The sequence below is a fragment of the Tinamus guttatus genome, unplaced genomic scaffold (genome assembly GCF_059628265.1).
Source record: "Tinamus guttatus ecotype Peru unplaced genomic scaffold, ASM5962826v1 Tinamus_guttatus_pri_ptg000364l, whole genome shotgun sequence".
NCBI lineage: Eukaryota > Metazoa > Chordata > Aves > Tinamiformes > Tinamidae > Tinamus > Tinamus guttatus.
Genome location: NW_028288898.1, coordinates 3,763,814 through 3,778,634, shown reverse-complemented (window position 1 = coordinate 3,778,634; position 14,821 = coordinate 3,763,814). Strand labels below are relative to the sequence as shown.

At 43.1% G+C, this 14,821-nt stretch overlaps 1 protein-coding gene across 1 annotated transcript in view; it reads right to left on the bottom strand.

The window, feature by feature from the left end:
* Positions 1-7,010: 7,010 nt before the first annotated feature.
* PAK2 (p21 (RAC1) activated kinase 2) overlaps positions 7,011-14,821 on the bottom strand; it is a 32,972-nt gene continuing 25,161 nt past the window's right edge. Inside the window, exons 10-15 of the mRNA XM_088530276.1 lie at positions 13,549-13,661; positions 12,918-13,035; positions 11,488-11,587; positions 8,640-8,836; positions 7,909-8,046; positions 7,011-7,340 (exon numbers count right to left, since the gene is read on the bottom strand). Coding sequence (XP_088386402.1) covers positions 7,254-7,340; positions 7,909-8,046; positions 8,640-8,836; positions 11,488-11,587; positions 12,918-13,035; positions 13,549-13,661 — 753 coding nt within the window. The 3' untranslated portion in view covers positions 7,011-7,253. The remainder of the gene's footprint in view (positions 7,341-7,908; positions 8,047-8,639; positions 8,837-11,487; positions 11,588-12,917; positions 13,036-13,548; positions 13,662-14,821) is intronic.

Below are 14,821 nucleotides of genomic sequence, written 5' to 3'. Positions count from 1 at the left end.
CAACACACGTCCTGGCATCAGGATCAGAGACCTTCACTCAGATCAACAGGCAGTTACAACATGGTTCTCCCTACCACAAATATAGGAAATATTTCTTTGTAAAAGAGTGCATAAGAAAAGTCACACTGTCATTATTACCCAGGTTTGAAACCCAACCCAACTTTAACGTATATGTCTTCGATCTTTGAACATGAGGGATTTCATAAGCGACCAAAAGTCCACCAAAAAATATAAACCACAAATAGCAAAGAGTTTGTCCGTCTCTCCTGCCCCAGCCTAAAGTGGAGTTAGCACCAGCGTACGCACAGGCACTGAGGAAGGTTTGCAGAGATCTACAAAAATGAGCTTTCATGCAAAACCAAAACATTTCTAACTATTGCTACAACAAAAAGCCAAGCAAAGACTGACTGCCACATGCTAGTGTCTAAAAAGCAGGAAAATGCTCTTCCCCTGCTCCCAAAACTACAGTTAGGGCAGAGAAAACCACATCAGGATGCAAAAACTGAGAAGATAAGAACCCAACACCTGTTCCTTCCCATGGGAACCTATTGCCCCCCATTCCTTTTCAAGCATTTTTAAAAGGCTGCCAGCTCCAACACCAAGTGACCCAGACACAGCAGCATGTGGTTTGCTCCTGTTAAACCTGTGCTGGTTTTTGCTGGGGATTTGAAGAACAGCGGTGGATCGGAGCATTCGGTGCTGCTGGAGCTCACAGCCTATAGGAAGTCTTCACTGTCCGTTTTCCCAGAGTGTCGCTGGATAAAAAGCAGTATTTGGGAGGAAAAAGAAGTTGTTTTCTTCCAAGGTATTTCATAAAATAAATGAAATAAAAATATGGCCAAGACATCGCATTGAAGAGCAACACCACCCGAAGTGTAATGCACTAGCTCCCCCTACCATGCTATTTTCAAACCCCAAAAGCTAAAAATCTCAGCTGAATTCAGTTTACACTTAGGTTATTTAAGGCGATTTGCCCTGGGTAGGACACTTCTCCTCCAAAATCCAACAGTAGCTCCACCTGTGATCAGGCTCTGTGATACCAGAAACCACCGGCACACATCTTGCCACCTACGTACAAGCAGCAAGACGTCCCAAGAGGTCATTCATTGGCTTTGGATAAAGACCCAAACTCGGAGGACAAACTTTTTCCAGGAGAAAAATAAACAAATAGCAAGGAGGGAGGCTGCTTGGCTCTGGGAACATTGACTTCAAGGGAGAAGTGCAGCCCTAGGCATGCCCGCTCACATTGAGAAGGTGCCCCGTACCCATTATGGGAGAAGAACACCTATCCCTGGCCCCACAGGACCAGGCGCATCCTCCTTTCTACTGATTCAATGAATCTTCTCCAAATCATTTGAAGAAGCAAAGCCTCCTGGCTTTTTAGTGTCCTAAAGAGGACCAATAATCACCATCAACTTCCTATGGGCAAAACCCATCAACCCATGTAGCAGTCATGGTGGTGATGGGTTTACAATTGGACTTGATGATCTCCAAGTTCTTTTCCAAACATAATGATTCCAGGATTCTATAAAAATATAATCAGTTCCCACTAGCTGTCTCAATCAGCAGGTCAAGAGGTAAATGGATTCCTAAAATGGTGTAACACGCTGGAAGATGCTCTCCCTTCAGACCCTGGCTGACAGAGGAATGGGTAGAAGCAACACCATCACTGCCATGCTACAGCTTCATCACCACTATCCTCCTTGCTCTCAACAGATGGCAGCTTGCTTAGCTGCATAGTATAATTATGAGTCAGTAACTCATTGTTTCTACTTGTTATTATTCCATAGAAAATGCTTTCTTTGGTTGGAATTTGAAATAAGGGGAAGTTCTTGAGAAAATCTGCTTCATCCGTGCATCTGGAGAACATCATCAAGACCATAGCTGAGCTTGGTGGAGCTTTACCTACCTTTGCCACATGAGTGAGGACTGTAGGACATTGTCAGGCCTGGCCAGGATGGCTATGGTCACCAAGAACAACCTGCACAGGGATTCAAGTGACCCACTATTCTGGAAGTGATGAGAATGGGGTGGGGGAAAAGTAGTTGCACAAATCACTGCAAGCAGCCACATGTCAACCACCACCGCGAGCCACATAATCACACTTGATACCCAACACTTCCTCATGCACCTCCTCATAAATGCCAAATAAAAATGAACACTTTTTTTTTTCCCCACTGTTCACCCATTACTGCTGGTGTAATTCAAATTATCATCATTGCCTCTGACTTTAGAGCCATGCTACTCTGCTTTAACTCCATTTACCATTTTTATAAATCTTAAACAAAGCAACCAAAAAGATGACAGGCTGTTCTTGTTAGTTTAGAGCAGATATGTAAAAAAAAAAAAAAAAAAACCCAAAACACTGTATTATATCTGTCCTTATCAAGTAAGAAGTCAAAATGTCTCAGCTGTGCAAACTGCATTCAGCCAAAGTCCCGCTCACCTTAAAGCAGCACCAACACTAACACCCAGGTGAAACAGTGAGTTCCATGGAGCCATTTCTCCCTCCTCTTGTTGGCTTTTCCCCCAATAAATTAAATGCAAACATCACTTAAAGGTGGTGCTAGAGACCATCAGTTTAAATGCACGAAGGGTCATGATATACAAAGACACACCAACAAGGTAACGGAGCCAAAGAGCTGGTGCTTTGTGCAAAACAACATTTTCGTATCTGGTTGAAAAGGCCTTTGAAAAGCTGTTCCTTCATTTTCTTTTGTGGTAGGAGCAAATCTTGTATAGTGTTTAAGGAAGGGAAGAGATGGTTTCCCAGCATTGCCACATGGGAAACACCCAGTCGGATGACCGTGACATTCACAGCCAGGACAGGACCACGTATGCACTTCAACGGAACTGATCCTAATCTCAAAGTAAATCCATCTGCACGTTCTTCTCTTCAGCTGGCCCCCAAAGTCTACCAATGACATCCCAAAGCCTGGGTCAGTTGTCTGCACCCAACTTCCTCTCTCAGACCAGCTCTTGCAGTCAAACACTTGTCACAGAGGAGGGTGCAGAAGCAGTGGTCAAGTCTTCCAAACAGGAGACAGGACAGCTCATTCGCCCTGGTCATTTGTTTCCTACACTGCAGTATCTACTAGCAGGACACTGCATGGTGTCCACAGTGCACCAAGTCTTGGAATAGTTACAGAAACATCATATTGCCAGCGCCTGATCCCACTGCGGGCCCACGGGGTCACCGACAAACCCCTATTTAGGGTGTTTGGAAGGTGCAAGACCAGAGCAGCCAGCCTGCTCTTTGAGAGGTTGCTGCTCTGCAAGCAAAGAGAGCGACACACATCTGGTTCACGATGGGTGAACGGGATGTTCCCAACCCGGCTCTCCTCATTCAGCCGTTGGGAGCATTTTGCAGGAGACAGGACTGACTGCTAGCGACAAGGAAAGCTTGCAGGTGCCCTATGAGCTTGGTACAGGCACTGAACGGGACAGAAAATTTAAGACAACACTGGATAGACCTGCATGGCACAGAATTATTTCCATCATATCTCGGTAAGAAACCTAATGTCAAACAAACACATTCTGGCAATCTCATTAAAACAGTGAAATGTTTCCTCTTTCCAACTGCTCTACAAGGTACCAACCCGTGCAGAGGATGGATGGGGAGGGCAAAACGAAACTTTTTTTTTTTTTTAAGTTTATTTCTAGCCCTGAAAGAACAGTTATTAAACAAAGTCAACAAATACAGTAGTTAATATTGCAGTAATAATTAAATAACATAATGGGATTAAATTACACAAAAAGGCAACATTAAAATCTGAAGACAGATTAAAAAAAAAAGTTTGCACCTGCTTCCATTTCCATTGCTAATGTAGAGGAACAAAGGGAAAACAAACCAAAGACATTGATTCATTTCCAGCTGTGGAGACCTTCAACATCTTCTCGCTCCCTTCCCAGCCTGCCTACTGTCCCCTCTGCCAAAGCCACCCCACTTCTCAGACCTGGTCTAAGCACAACTCCCTGCACCTTGCTAACAGCTCGGCAGATCAAAACACACATGCTCAATGCCGTGCTTACTCCCGATGGGAAGCCCGCTTTATTCTACGGTAAGATAAAAATATAGGAATCACCAATATAAGCTCCAAGCTGCCCAGCACCCTGGATACAACTGATGGTGCCACTGCACATAACGCTTCAGCTGTATTCCGGGCATGGATATTGGATTACAGTCTGAGCTTACGCTGGAACCCGAGCGGGAAAGCAGGACATCTTGGGCTCCCGGCACTTTCGGAAGCAAAATCCTCCTTTTCAGCAGCTGCCCCAGCTCTGCCACTTCTCCGTTCGACCAAGCTGAAGGAGAAACAGCAAGTTTTAAAAATGCTTCCCTTTGAGGGGCGGGAGGAAGAAAAATACTGCATTTTGGGGCTTTTGTGCATGCATGCAGCTCATGCCGCAGCAAAGGCGATGTGCAACCCACCAGCGTGCAGAAATCACAGCACAGCACCTTCCTACTTTCCTCTTCCAACTCAGTTACTACCTCGCTTCATCTCTGACCCTAATTTCTGGCAGCAGGTGTTAAGAAATCCAACAGTCTGGCAGTAAGGCTGCTGCGGAGGGAAGGGGAGAGGTTTATGCTTTCCAAGTGTGCTGCTAAATACTATTCCCAACGTATAGCAAGCACTGAGATACGTTTTGGCAGCTCCTCGAATAGGCAAAGTTTTGTTTTGTTTTTTTTTTTTTGGTTTGCTAAAATGACTTCAAGTTCAAAAATCACCTCGTAAGTGGGCTCCTAATCATCTCCTAGCAGACAAATGTTGTAATACAAGATTTAAAACATTCTCATTTATCAATAAAAGTGAACTAATAAGTTAAAATTACTTAAGATTTCAGGTTTTCTTTTTTCTATTTAAAAAATTATAAATTCAGCACAAGCTATACTTATCTCGCTGCTTAGACCATGCCATCCAAAAGGGGGGAAAAAGGGGTGGAAAAGCTCCCAGTTTAACTCTGGCAAAAGGAGTTTCCGAAAGTCCATTGCCAGCAACGGACATAGAGAGAAGAACAATCAGAAAGGTTTGGTCTTGTTTTAAATCTTAATCTCTTAACCAAGACTCCTTGTTACTCTTGTCCACCGGGAAGCCACAGCGTTGATGTTGTGCTTAAGGCATCTGGCCTGGGGAGCTCATCTAGATTTCCCTGGAAAGTGATCCTTTCTAGAGTTGAAAAACCAGGAACGTTTGCGTTCTTACAGCTACAAGGGTTATTTATTCCTTTAATGGTACAACTTCCTCGGGTACTTACCACGGAAGAGGTTACCAGAATACAAACCGAACCATGGTACTGTGGTTCCTTACAAAATAAGGCATCGTGTTGGTACAAAGCAGCAGCAAAAAACCGAGAGCCTTGCCTTGCTCCTCCTTCCTCACAAACACAAGCAGGCTCAGCTGTTCTGGCCCAGCCACTCGAATCCTGGAAGCCAAGTTTGGTCATATCTGGGCTACCAAAATCCCCCCAAAGTCGTTATTTCTGTCTCTGTGCGAATACTGCAATCACCTACAGCAACGACTTTATCTTCTGCCAGCAACGTTTGCAAAAGTGCATGAAAGCTTCAGTCTGGGGTCCTTCGTCCATGCCCAACCATAACCCTACCCATGCACGGATTTGTCCGACTGGGAACGCAACAAAACGCAGATTCCCACTAAATTAATGGCTGCTCTTTCACCAAATCATTTGGCACATCACAACCGCAGTTGGCTCTTCATGAGGCTGTTCTGGAGGTTGAAGTGTGTGGCCTGTAGCAGTAGAAGTAGCCAGGGGCTATGGATTCTTCTACAGTTGCCTCTGTTAATACCCAAGCACTCAACCACTTAAGCTGTTCACTGCCCCTAGGGGCAGTTTTTCTTGCACTGAGCATTCGACTTCAGCCATTCAAGCTGGTAAAGCGTCTTCAGTGAGAAAGGACCAGTGTAACAAGTCTCTTCGGCCTTGGATTAGTCAAATGAGCCTCAGCAACATCCGGCAGCACTGTTCTCTGCTCCCAACATGTGTCATCACAGAACAGCACTTTGACATCTCCAGGTGTTTGTAATCTTCTGTTTTTAAAAATCCTGCATCTTCAGTGTCCTCCGATCTCGTTATTTGTTCTTTTGATTTCATTAGTACAAATGGAGCACATACAAAAATGGAAAAAAATAGCTCTAATACTTAAAATTCTGACAACTCCATAGGTTGATGCATTATTTGCTGGGGGAGGGGAATTACAACATATACAAAAATGTATTTGATACAAAGAAGGGAAATGTAAAATTAAAAATAGTCAAAGGCACCAGCATAACTCTCAAAGCCCAAGTCAGAGTACAGATACGTGTCTTTGAACCACCCACCACCCAAAGCAAAATATCCCATAAGCTCCTGGCCGGCAAGTCTAACAGGGAAAAAAAAAGAGCAGACAGGAAGACAGCTGAATTTTTTTTCTTGCCCTGACCTGAACTGATGGTCTGATCATAAATGAAGTCTCTGACCCCTCTCCACATATCCATAACCTGACATCCAAAGTCTTGACTGATCATGAAGTTTCTACAGGGAAGTCCCACTTCCGATGAGAAGATCCACGGAGGCACATAAGAAATGGTGAATACTTCTCTTCCCCCTCTTTTCTACAAAGAAACATCTTAACACATGATGATTTCTTAAGTAGCCAAGCTGTTAATTCTACAGTACAGCCAACAGCTAATCTGTGAAAAGGAAGGAGAGGCAAGATGTACCTTCACATTCGTCTTACTTGCTGTTAGTCTAGTCATACGGGGCTTACTGGAGCGATCTAAAGGTTAACAGGCAGAGGGGAGGAAGAGGAGAAGGAAAGAGATGAGCAGGCAAAATTAGTGCTGCTCTCTTGAAAGCTTGAATCTGTCATTCAAGTATTGAAAGTACCCAGAAGGGTATGACGAATGGGAGCTGTTACAGCAAAGTCATCAAAAACCCTTAAAACTCTAGGCACAGTAAGTGGCTTTTCTTGACTGTCTGCAAAAAAAAAAAAAACTAAAAGAAAAAAAAAAGAGAAAAGGCCAGTAATTCAGTCCTCAATTCCTTCTGGATCGCAGAAAGGATTCACTAGAGTTACCACAATTTATCTTGGGCATCTTCTGGATAAGACTTTCTTCCCTTTTGCAGACTTCTTTTTCCCCAAACCCCTTCCCTCCCACCACAAGTGTAACAATTTCATATATTATAAAGATTTGTAAAAAAACAAACAAACAAAACAAAAACACCACAAAAAGATGGAGGCCATGGCAATAATGTTAGCGGTTACTCTTCATCGCTTCTTTGGCTGCTAGGATCAGTGGTGTCAAGCTAGACAGAGGTTTGGCCAGTTTCAAGAAGGGATGCTGCCAGGAAGAGAGAAACAGAATAGATTACTAAAAGACCAGTTAAAGGGAAATATAAGACACACTATCTACACAGTGATTTTGATTCCAAGATATGAAAAGCACTGCAAGACACTACCAGACGTACTACCAGACACTACCACTGCAAGACACAGCTCCTGAAGAGGAGACAGGTCCAGGGAATGGTTCATAGCAGCTGTAGCCCTACAGGCATCCCTCCCTTTCCAGAAACAGGCTTTTCTTTCTCCAATAATTCACTACAAAAAAAAGTTCCCTGCTCAGATATCTTTCTTCTTTCCGCTTCTGCTCATTTCAATGACTGTATTGCAGCCTGTTGTCCTACTGTTGGATAATTTAGCAGTGGTAGAAAGACACGGGTTACTGCTTCGAAGGCTTCAGAGCACACAGTACAAACTTTACCTATGGTTTCCTCCAACTATTCTCTACTAGACAGCCCTCAAAAGCAAATACAAAACAGAAGAGGTGTCAGTCTACACTGACATTTTTCATAGCTTTACTTCACTACTGCCCTCTGTGTCTTTGGGATTGATCAGAAGCTGACTCTTACCTGCAACAGTTCTTTGGCTGATCCTCTTTTTTCTACATCCATCTCCAAACATCTGTTTAAGAAATCCCGGAATATTGGTGACAGTTTCTCAGGATTTTGCAGTTCTGGCGTGCCATTAGTTGCTATCAAATATAAAGCCTGTAAAACAAGGAACATTGTATAACCAAGCCAAATGTTGAAGAGATGTCACAGGTAACTGCAGTTTACTGGAGTAAACTGGATTAGGTGGAGATCTGCAGCCTGCTTTTCCACTGCACAATTTTAGGCAGCTGTGGCCCATTCTTGCTAGTAGCAAAATGACTGCAGATGTTCAAAACCTTTCAGCAACAGTTTCTTACAAGACACATCTATATACCATAGCAGAGAAAGCACCAGCCTCTGACACGCCAACCAGCGTTTTCCATAACCTAATGGATTTAATAGACTTCCTTAATTGAAGAAAAGTAAAGACAGAAGAATTCTTAAAGCATAATCTTTTAGGTAAAAGCAGGTACAATGCCTCAGTCATCTTCTGAAAAAGCTTCATCAAGAATTCAGGGCAAGGCTGACTGTAAATTCAATCGACATTCAAGAATGTCAGCTCCCTTTTGGGGGAATCTTCCTGCATTGCTGAAGCTTATATTTTCTTTTTTAAAAACACAAATACTGTCCAATAAATACACATGAATCCACTGAAAATAATTACCTGGTAAGCACCCACAAACAGTTCTAGCTATGCCTGGCGTTCTTACCCGCAGGGGGTTTTCATTGAGGTATGGGGGTTCTCCTTCCACCATCTCGATAGCCATGATTCCCAGAGACCAGATATCCACTTTGGGGCCGTAGGCTTTCCGTGTGACCACTTCGGGAGCCATCCAGTACGGAGTCCCAACCATAGTGCTGCGTTTGCTCTGCTCCGGGGTGATCTGAGCGCAGAAACCAAAGTCGGCTGTGGGATAACAGAGATAAAGGTTAACTCAGCGCATCCTGGGACGTGGGGTTCTTAGAAGACTTCTCTATTACTACAAATATATTTTACTCCTCCGCACTTGGAGGCTTGGGGCAAGGGGGTGGGACGAAGGTTGGGGGTTTTTTGGTTTGTTTTTAAACTATATTCTTCATATGACAAGATTCAATGTGGAAGATAGATATAAAACCTGAGGTGTTAAAGTAAGGCAGACTTCCATGGAATGAAGATAAGCCTTTTTGTCCCCTGGAACAAGGACATAAACTTTATCCTGTAGAATGATAGATTTCCCAATCCCTCCTTCAGGATTCCCAGAATGGTACCAGCCAAACAAGAAATCAAGCAGAATCCAAAGGAAAACTGTTCTGCATGTGGTATGTTAGACTGCCTGGACTACAAAAGATTAATCTCCAAACCATGGCTTCTGCCATACTTAAACAGGTATTATTTCTGCAGCTATTGAGTTCAACATTTCATCGTAATTTGGACATCAAATACAGGTGCTACGACTGACAGATACAGGAGCATAACGCTTTAGATATGTGAAACATTGCCCTACTCTGCAGAAGGAACCTGGACAAACAAACCTTTGCACAAGGCAAGTACTGAAGAGAACAACCACACTCAAGAAAACAAGAAAAGTCACCTATTCCTATAGCCTTCAGGTGCAGCAGCAATGCATGTTCCATCATGTTACTTTATCCAGCTGCAGCACTCCCACTTCCCAGGCATGTAAAGCATCAATAAGAACAGAGTTAAGGCAGGAACCAGATTTTACCTTATCATTGACACTAAGCTTGAGAGAGAGAGAGAGAAAGAGAAAGAAAGAGAGAGAATGTAAAATTTCAAAGCGATTTTGGAAAGTGTTATGCCAAAGCAGTGCTGACAAAAAGAGCCAGAAAGTGGTGGCGAGAGGAAGCTTTAGAGACAAACTGCCCCCACCCCAGCTACCAAAACGCTGCCTTGAGTAAAGCAAACGGAGTAGCCCCTAGGCAGGGAGCCAGCCTGTCTTTCAGCCAAGTCCTTTGGACAGCATCACATTCGGTGCAGAGAACAGTCTATGTTATCACACGCATCAGAGAAGCAGCAGGGGGTTTTCTCATGATGCATGGACAGCATTTTCAGCACCAGGGCACCAGGGAGGAGAAATAAAGGCAAACAAATCCTTCTGGCAGGTCCATCCCTTCCTCTACAAGCAGATCCCTGCAGCAAATGCAGGGAAATTAGCGGTGAGGGCAGATTTTCTGAGATCTGCCCAGGGAATGGGCCTTCACAGCCCAGCTAGATGTTGCCTTCTTCCAAAAGGTGCCATCATGCCATGCCTCCAAATGCTGGAAAGTCACCCCTAAGAAGGGCTCAGGTGACAGGCAGATCAGTGTTGTCTCTTCCTATCTGAGGTTTTCATGAAGCCACTGTCCACTGGGGCAAAGGAAGGGGTTTGAAGAAAATTCAGCTTATACCCCACTCGGCCCAACTTCTTTAACCACACATCAACAAAGTCAAGTCTCAAGCCTGATATTCCTCCTTCACAAAGCACCTTTTAACAGCTAACTCATCCCACCTCCACCTACTCCTTATTTTCCCCCAATTTCCTGGGGCTGATGCTTCTTCACACTGGTGGCTCCCTCAATGCCCCTTACCCTGTCCCTTCTCCACTGCTCTTTACATGGCCAACAAGGCAATATTTCACTCAACAAGTCGGTTAAGCAGGTCAGATTGCTTATAACCCTCCTTCACACTGCACCTCATGCCAGACAGGAGACCACATGCCATCCAGCATCAGGAATACTGCTGAAAGACGCTTTTTTTTTTTTTTCCCTATGGCATTTCACATTCTTACCGACTGTAAAAACACCATCCCTTTGCTCCTTGGTACCTTTATACTTCGGCATTCCTGGGTGCCAAGGTAATGGATAACACGCACCTCGCTCTGAACTTCAAAAAGTCGTTCCAAAATCTTCTGCATTTTGAAGTGGGGTCTCCCATTTCAAAAGCCTCTGGCTCTTTCATTGCCACACGTTCATACCCTCCAAATCCTGACTTACTGCACAGGAGGAGGCATGCAGGACAGCTACCTGAAAAGTTGCTTCTTTTCTCATTTCTCAATTTTATTAGTGGAAGTAGGTTACAATTTCAGTCCAAGCAAAGGAGACAGCAAAGCACAGCTGCAGACTAGATTGCAACATAAACAGGTAATAACATATAATTCCTTGTTAAGTTACCTTCTAAGTGAAAAGGGCAAATCATTAAAAGCAAATAATGGCAGCCTGAAAAGTTTGTAGAGTCACTAGCATTAGCTGTGCTTTTACCTTGTGTCCACTAGCACAAGACAATTCCCAGTTCCCAGTTATTTCAGATTTACCAATGCAATAATGTGACAACACGCTTGCTTCAACATCCTGCCAGCTTTACATGCCCACAGCCTTGCAGTCTTGGGCCCCTCTGAATTTCAACACCTGCCATTTGCAAGTTATGGATTTTAGAAGACAGAACAAATTCCTGTTGCTGACATTTGGGGAAAAAAGGCTTCTCGGATATCCTTGCCAACTACCCTTTTATCAGCTCAGACTCCCAAGGTAAGGTGTGCTAGGAAGAGGAAAATCAAATAATTGAAACAATTGTCTGGTACTTACTGAGTTTAACGGATCCGTCCATTCCTAACAGCACGTTGTCACTCTTAATGTCTCTGTGGATGACCTGGTTGGCATGTAGGAATTCAAGCGCTTGCAAGCACTGGATGGGAGAGAGAGGAAAAAAAACAAAAACATTTAGCTTATGCAACACAATTTGCACACACAGCACACAATTTGCAAACACAATTTGCACACATGAACAAAAATTCAAAGTGCTTCCACCCTCCACATCTGAAAATATAGCAGGTATTTTATAAAGTAACCAGTAGAGGAAGCTCTTGTGCTAAAATATATATATATATTTGCCAGAAGTCAGAGATAAAAAAAAAAAAAAAAACACTCAGCTATAATGTTTCTCTCTCATCTTATAGAACGAGTCCATTAAAATCTTCATCCCTAAGACATTGTCCAAAATCACCCACTAAAAATAAACTCCCTAAAACTGTTTTTGAGTTATTTTTTGATTATAACCTTCCTTTGGGCATAAAAACAGAATAAAACTTAGTTTTGCTATTTGAGAAAAAGCAACACCACCATTTACAAGTATTTTTTAAAATACAAACAAAACATTTACCATTTTAACTTGGCTTGGACATGATCCTGAGTATTTTTGCCTCTGTTTACCTTAGCTAAGTGGCTGATGTTCTGATGTTCTGGGCAGCTGCATTTTGACGAAGCACAATAGTTCAGTATCAGACAGTTCCCTCAAGAGGGTTAACTACTATTACTGTCATGCTAGTTTTAGGTCTCTGCTTCCAGCTCCAGTTCTTCAGGAAACCACTACCTGTCCGTGCATGTTAATAATCCACTTTGCTTTTTATTCTCTCCCTTTAGGTGAGTCATCAAAGGCAGAAGTCATGCTGAGGTAGCCAAATGGCTTTTTAAAAGCCTAAGCTTTTCCTGCACACTAGGTAATGCAATTTCTTCTCCTGTTCCCATAATAAACTGAGTCTGAAGGAGTCACTGACCATCTGACTCTAGGCAAAAAACACTGATAAGCTGTGACATAAGTTACTTTTTATTTCCTTTAGCTCCATCTTTTAACATTCTCAAATATCCAGCTCCAACCATGACAGCTCTTTTGTGTTACACATGGCAAAGCCACGTTTAATATGCAGTGACATTCCCTGTGTAGCTCATTCACCACCACTGCATTCTCTGCTACTGAATGATCCATTTTCTACTCCTTCCTCCGGGTATAAGCGTTTCATAGAGAACAGGAAAATGCAGTTTTGGTTGGTTTGGTTGGGCAGGGGGTGCAATATAGTGAGTTTATCGCTGACTTTAATATTAATTTCTGCTCCTTCTGTTCCTAGTATCATTAATTCTACCCAATTGAATGTTCAGTGGCAGTTTTTGCAATTATTTGTAACATAAATGTACCATAAAACCCCAAGGAACGGCATGTGCCTTCATTTCTCTGCACTCACCTCTCTGCAAACAGCAGCGATTTGTGCTTCATCCATGCATGTTTCTGTGACCACATCTGTTAGGGAGCCTCCAGCTAGATATTCCATCACCACAAACAACTCATCTCCTACAAGGTAACTACAAACAAAAAATGAAAAGCATGCCCATGGGCCATCAAGAGAGACAGAGAGCTGCAAACCAACGGGTAGGAGCACCCTGACAACTGCTCCAGAAAACACCTCACGACAAGCAGTGAAGAAAGCAGGTAGGTAAGGAGGTAGGTAGCCTTTATATGTAATAAAGCAATACGCTGACAATAACAGCCACAAGCTTCTTCACCTAGATGGTCAGGAAAACGCCCTGCACCCCTCAGAGAACACAGCGTTTCCAGCTGTGCTCTCTGACATCACTGCTCCTCGACCACATGCACTGACGACAAAAGGTCTCTGACCAAATCAACAGGACCATTCCCTATAATAGACTTCATTTTCTTTTTTTCTCTTTTTTTTTCCCCCTCTCAATTTAAATATCATCTCTTAATTGCCTATAAGAACCCAAGGTATCAACACTCTGGGCCTAGAGAGGAATACCAAGTTAAAAACTCTTGAAAAACCCTGGGGATGAAGGGTTCAGCCAGCTGTCTGCATTTACCTGTCCAGGAAGTTGACTATGTTGGGGTTCTTTAGCTCCTTCATGACCAAGATTTCATTGATAATCAACTCCTTCTTGGGCTGTTTCTGTAGATTTATCTGTTTGATAGCAACCTGAGGAGGGCCAAAGGAAACGTTAATAATTCCAACTTGAATATCAAAAAAACTTCCAATCACTCTCAAAATGGAAAAGAGATTCTGTGAGATCAGTAAAGCAGTTTGGCACAGAAACGACTTGCAGCAGGTAGGGTATCTACTCATTGGCATGTAACTTTATTAGCCATTGGAAAAAAAAAATCAGAAAAGACTGAAAGCACAATCCAACAGAAGAAGTTTTGAAGAGGAAGAAACAGCAACCTACCCAACAAGCAAGTGAGAATGTTCAAAACAACAGCAAGATAAAGAAGAAAATGTTGGCCATGGTGGGGGTGACAAAATCAATGCAAGTCTGAGAGAGAACTCAAGATGGGAGACAAGTGAATCAGTTGCTGATCAACAGCAAGAGCAGTCCTCAGAGCCTCACTGCTGTCAGCAAGCTGTAAGCAGCTACTGGTGTGGCTAAGACAAGAAAAGCAGAAATGTCAAATGCCTGGAGTGACAATTGTAGGAAAAATATTGTCATGGGACCATGTTTTGAGGGGAAAGAGAAACTCAGAGATAACTCCCTCAGAGCAATCAAAGCCTATAAACCATCCCTGAGGTAGAAGGGAAAATAAAGAACCACCTAATCCAAGGAATAAGTAAATCAGAATAAGTCTTTGAGACTTTACAATGAAAATTTGCCCCGAATCTGTTCTGTCATTAGTAACATTTTCAGGAGGCATTTAGGTGGCAACCAAGTGGTACCACAAGAACCAAATGTAGAAACATTCACCATCATATTACCATGAGCATTAAAAGAACAGAACTTGGGACACAGAATCACAAAACAGTCAAGACCAAAAGGGACCTCTGCAGATCATCCGGTCCAAAGGGCCTGCTCAAAGTTGGGCCACCTTAAAGCAGGTTGTTGAAGGCCTTGTCCAGGTGAGCTCTGAATGGAGATCTCAATGGGTGGAGACACCACCACCAATCTGGGCCCCTGTTTAATGACCAACCCTCTCTTTGTGGGGAGAAAAATATATATATAAATGCACACATACATAGCATCTAAACAATCTCACCTACTGCATTTTATCTGTTGCCTGCAATGCTCTAACTTTAATTCCCTCTTTGCTCTGCTGTTGAAGATAGCAATAAAAATCCTCCTTTAGTCCTCTCTTCTTACCACCAAA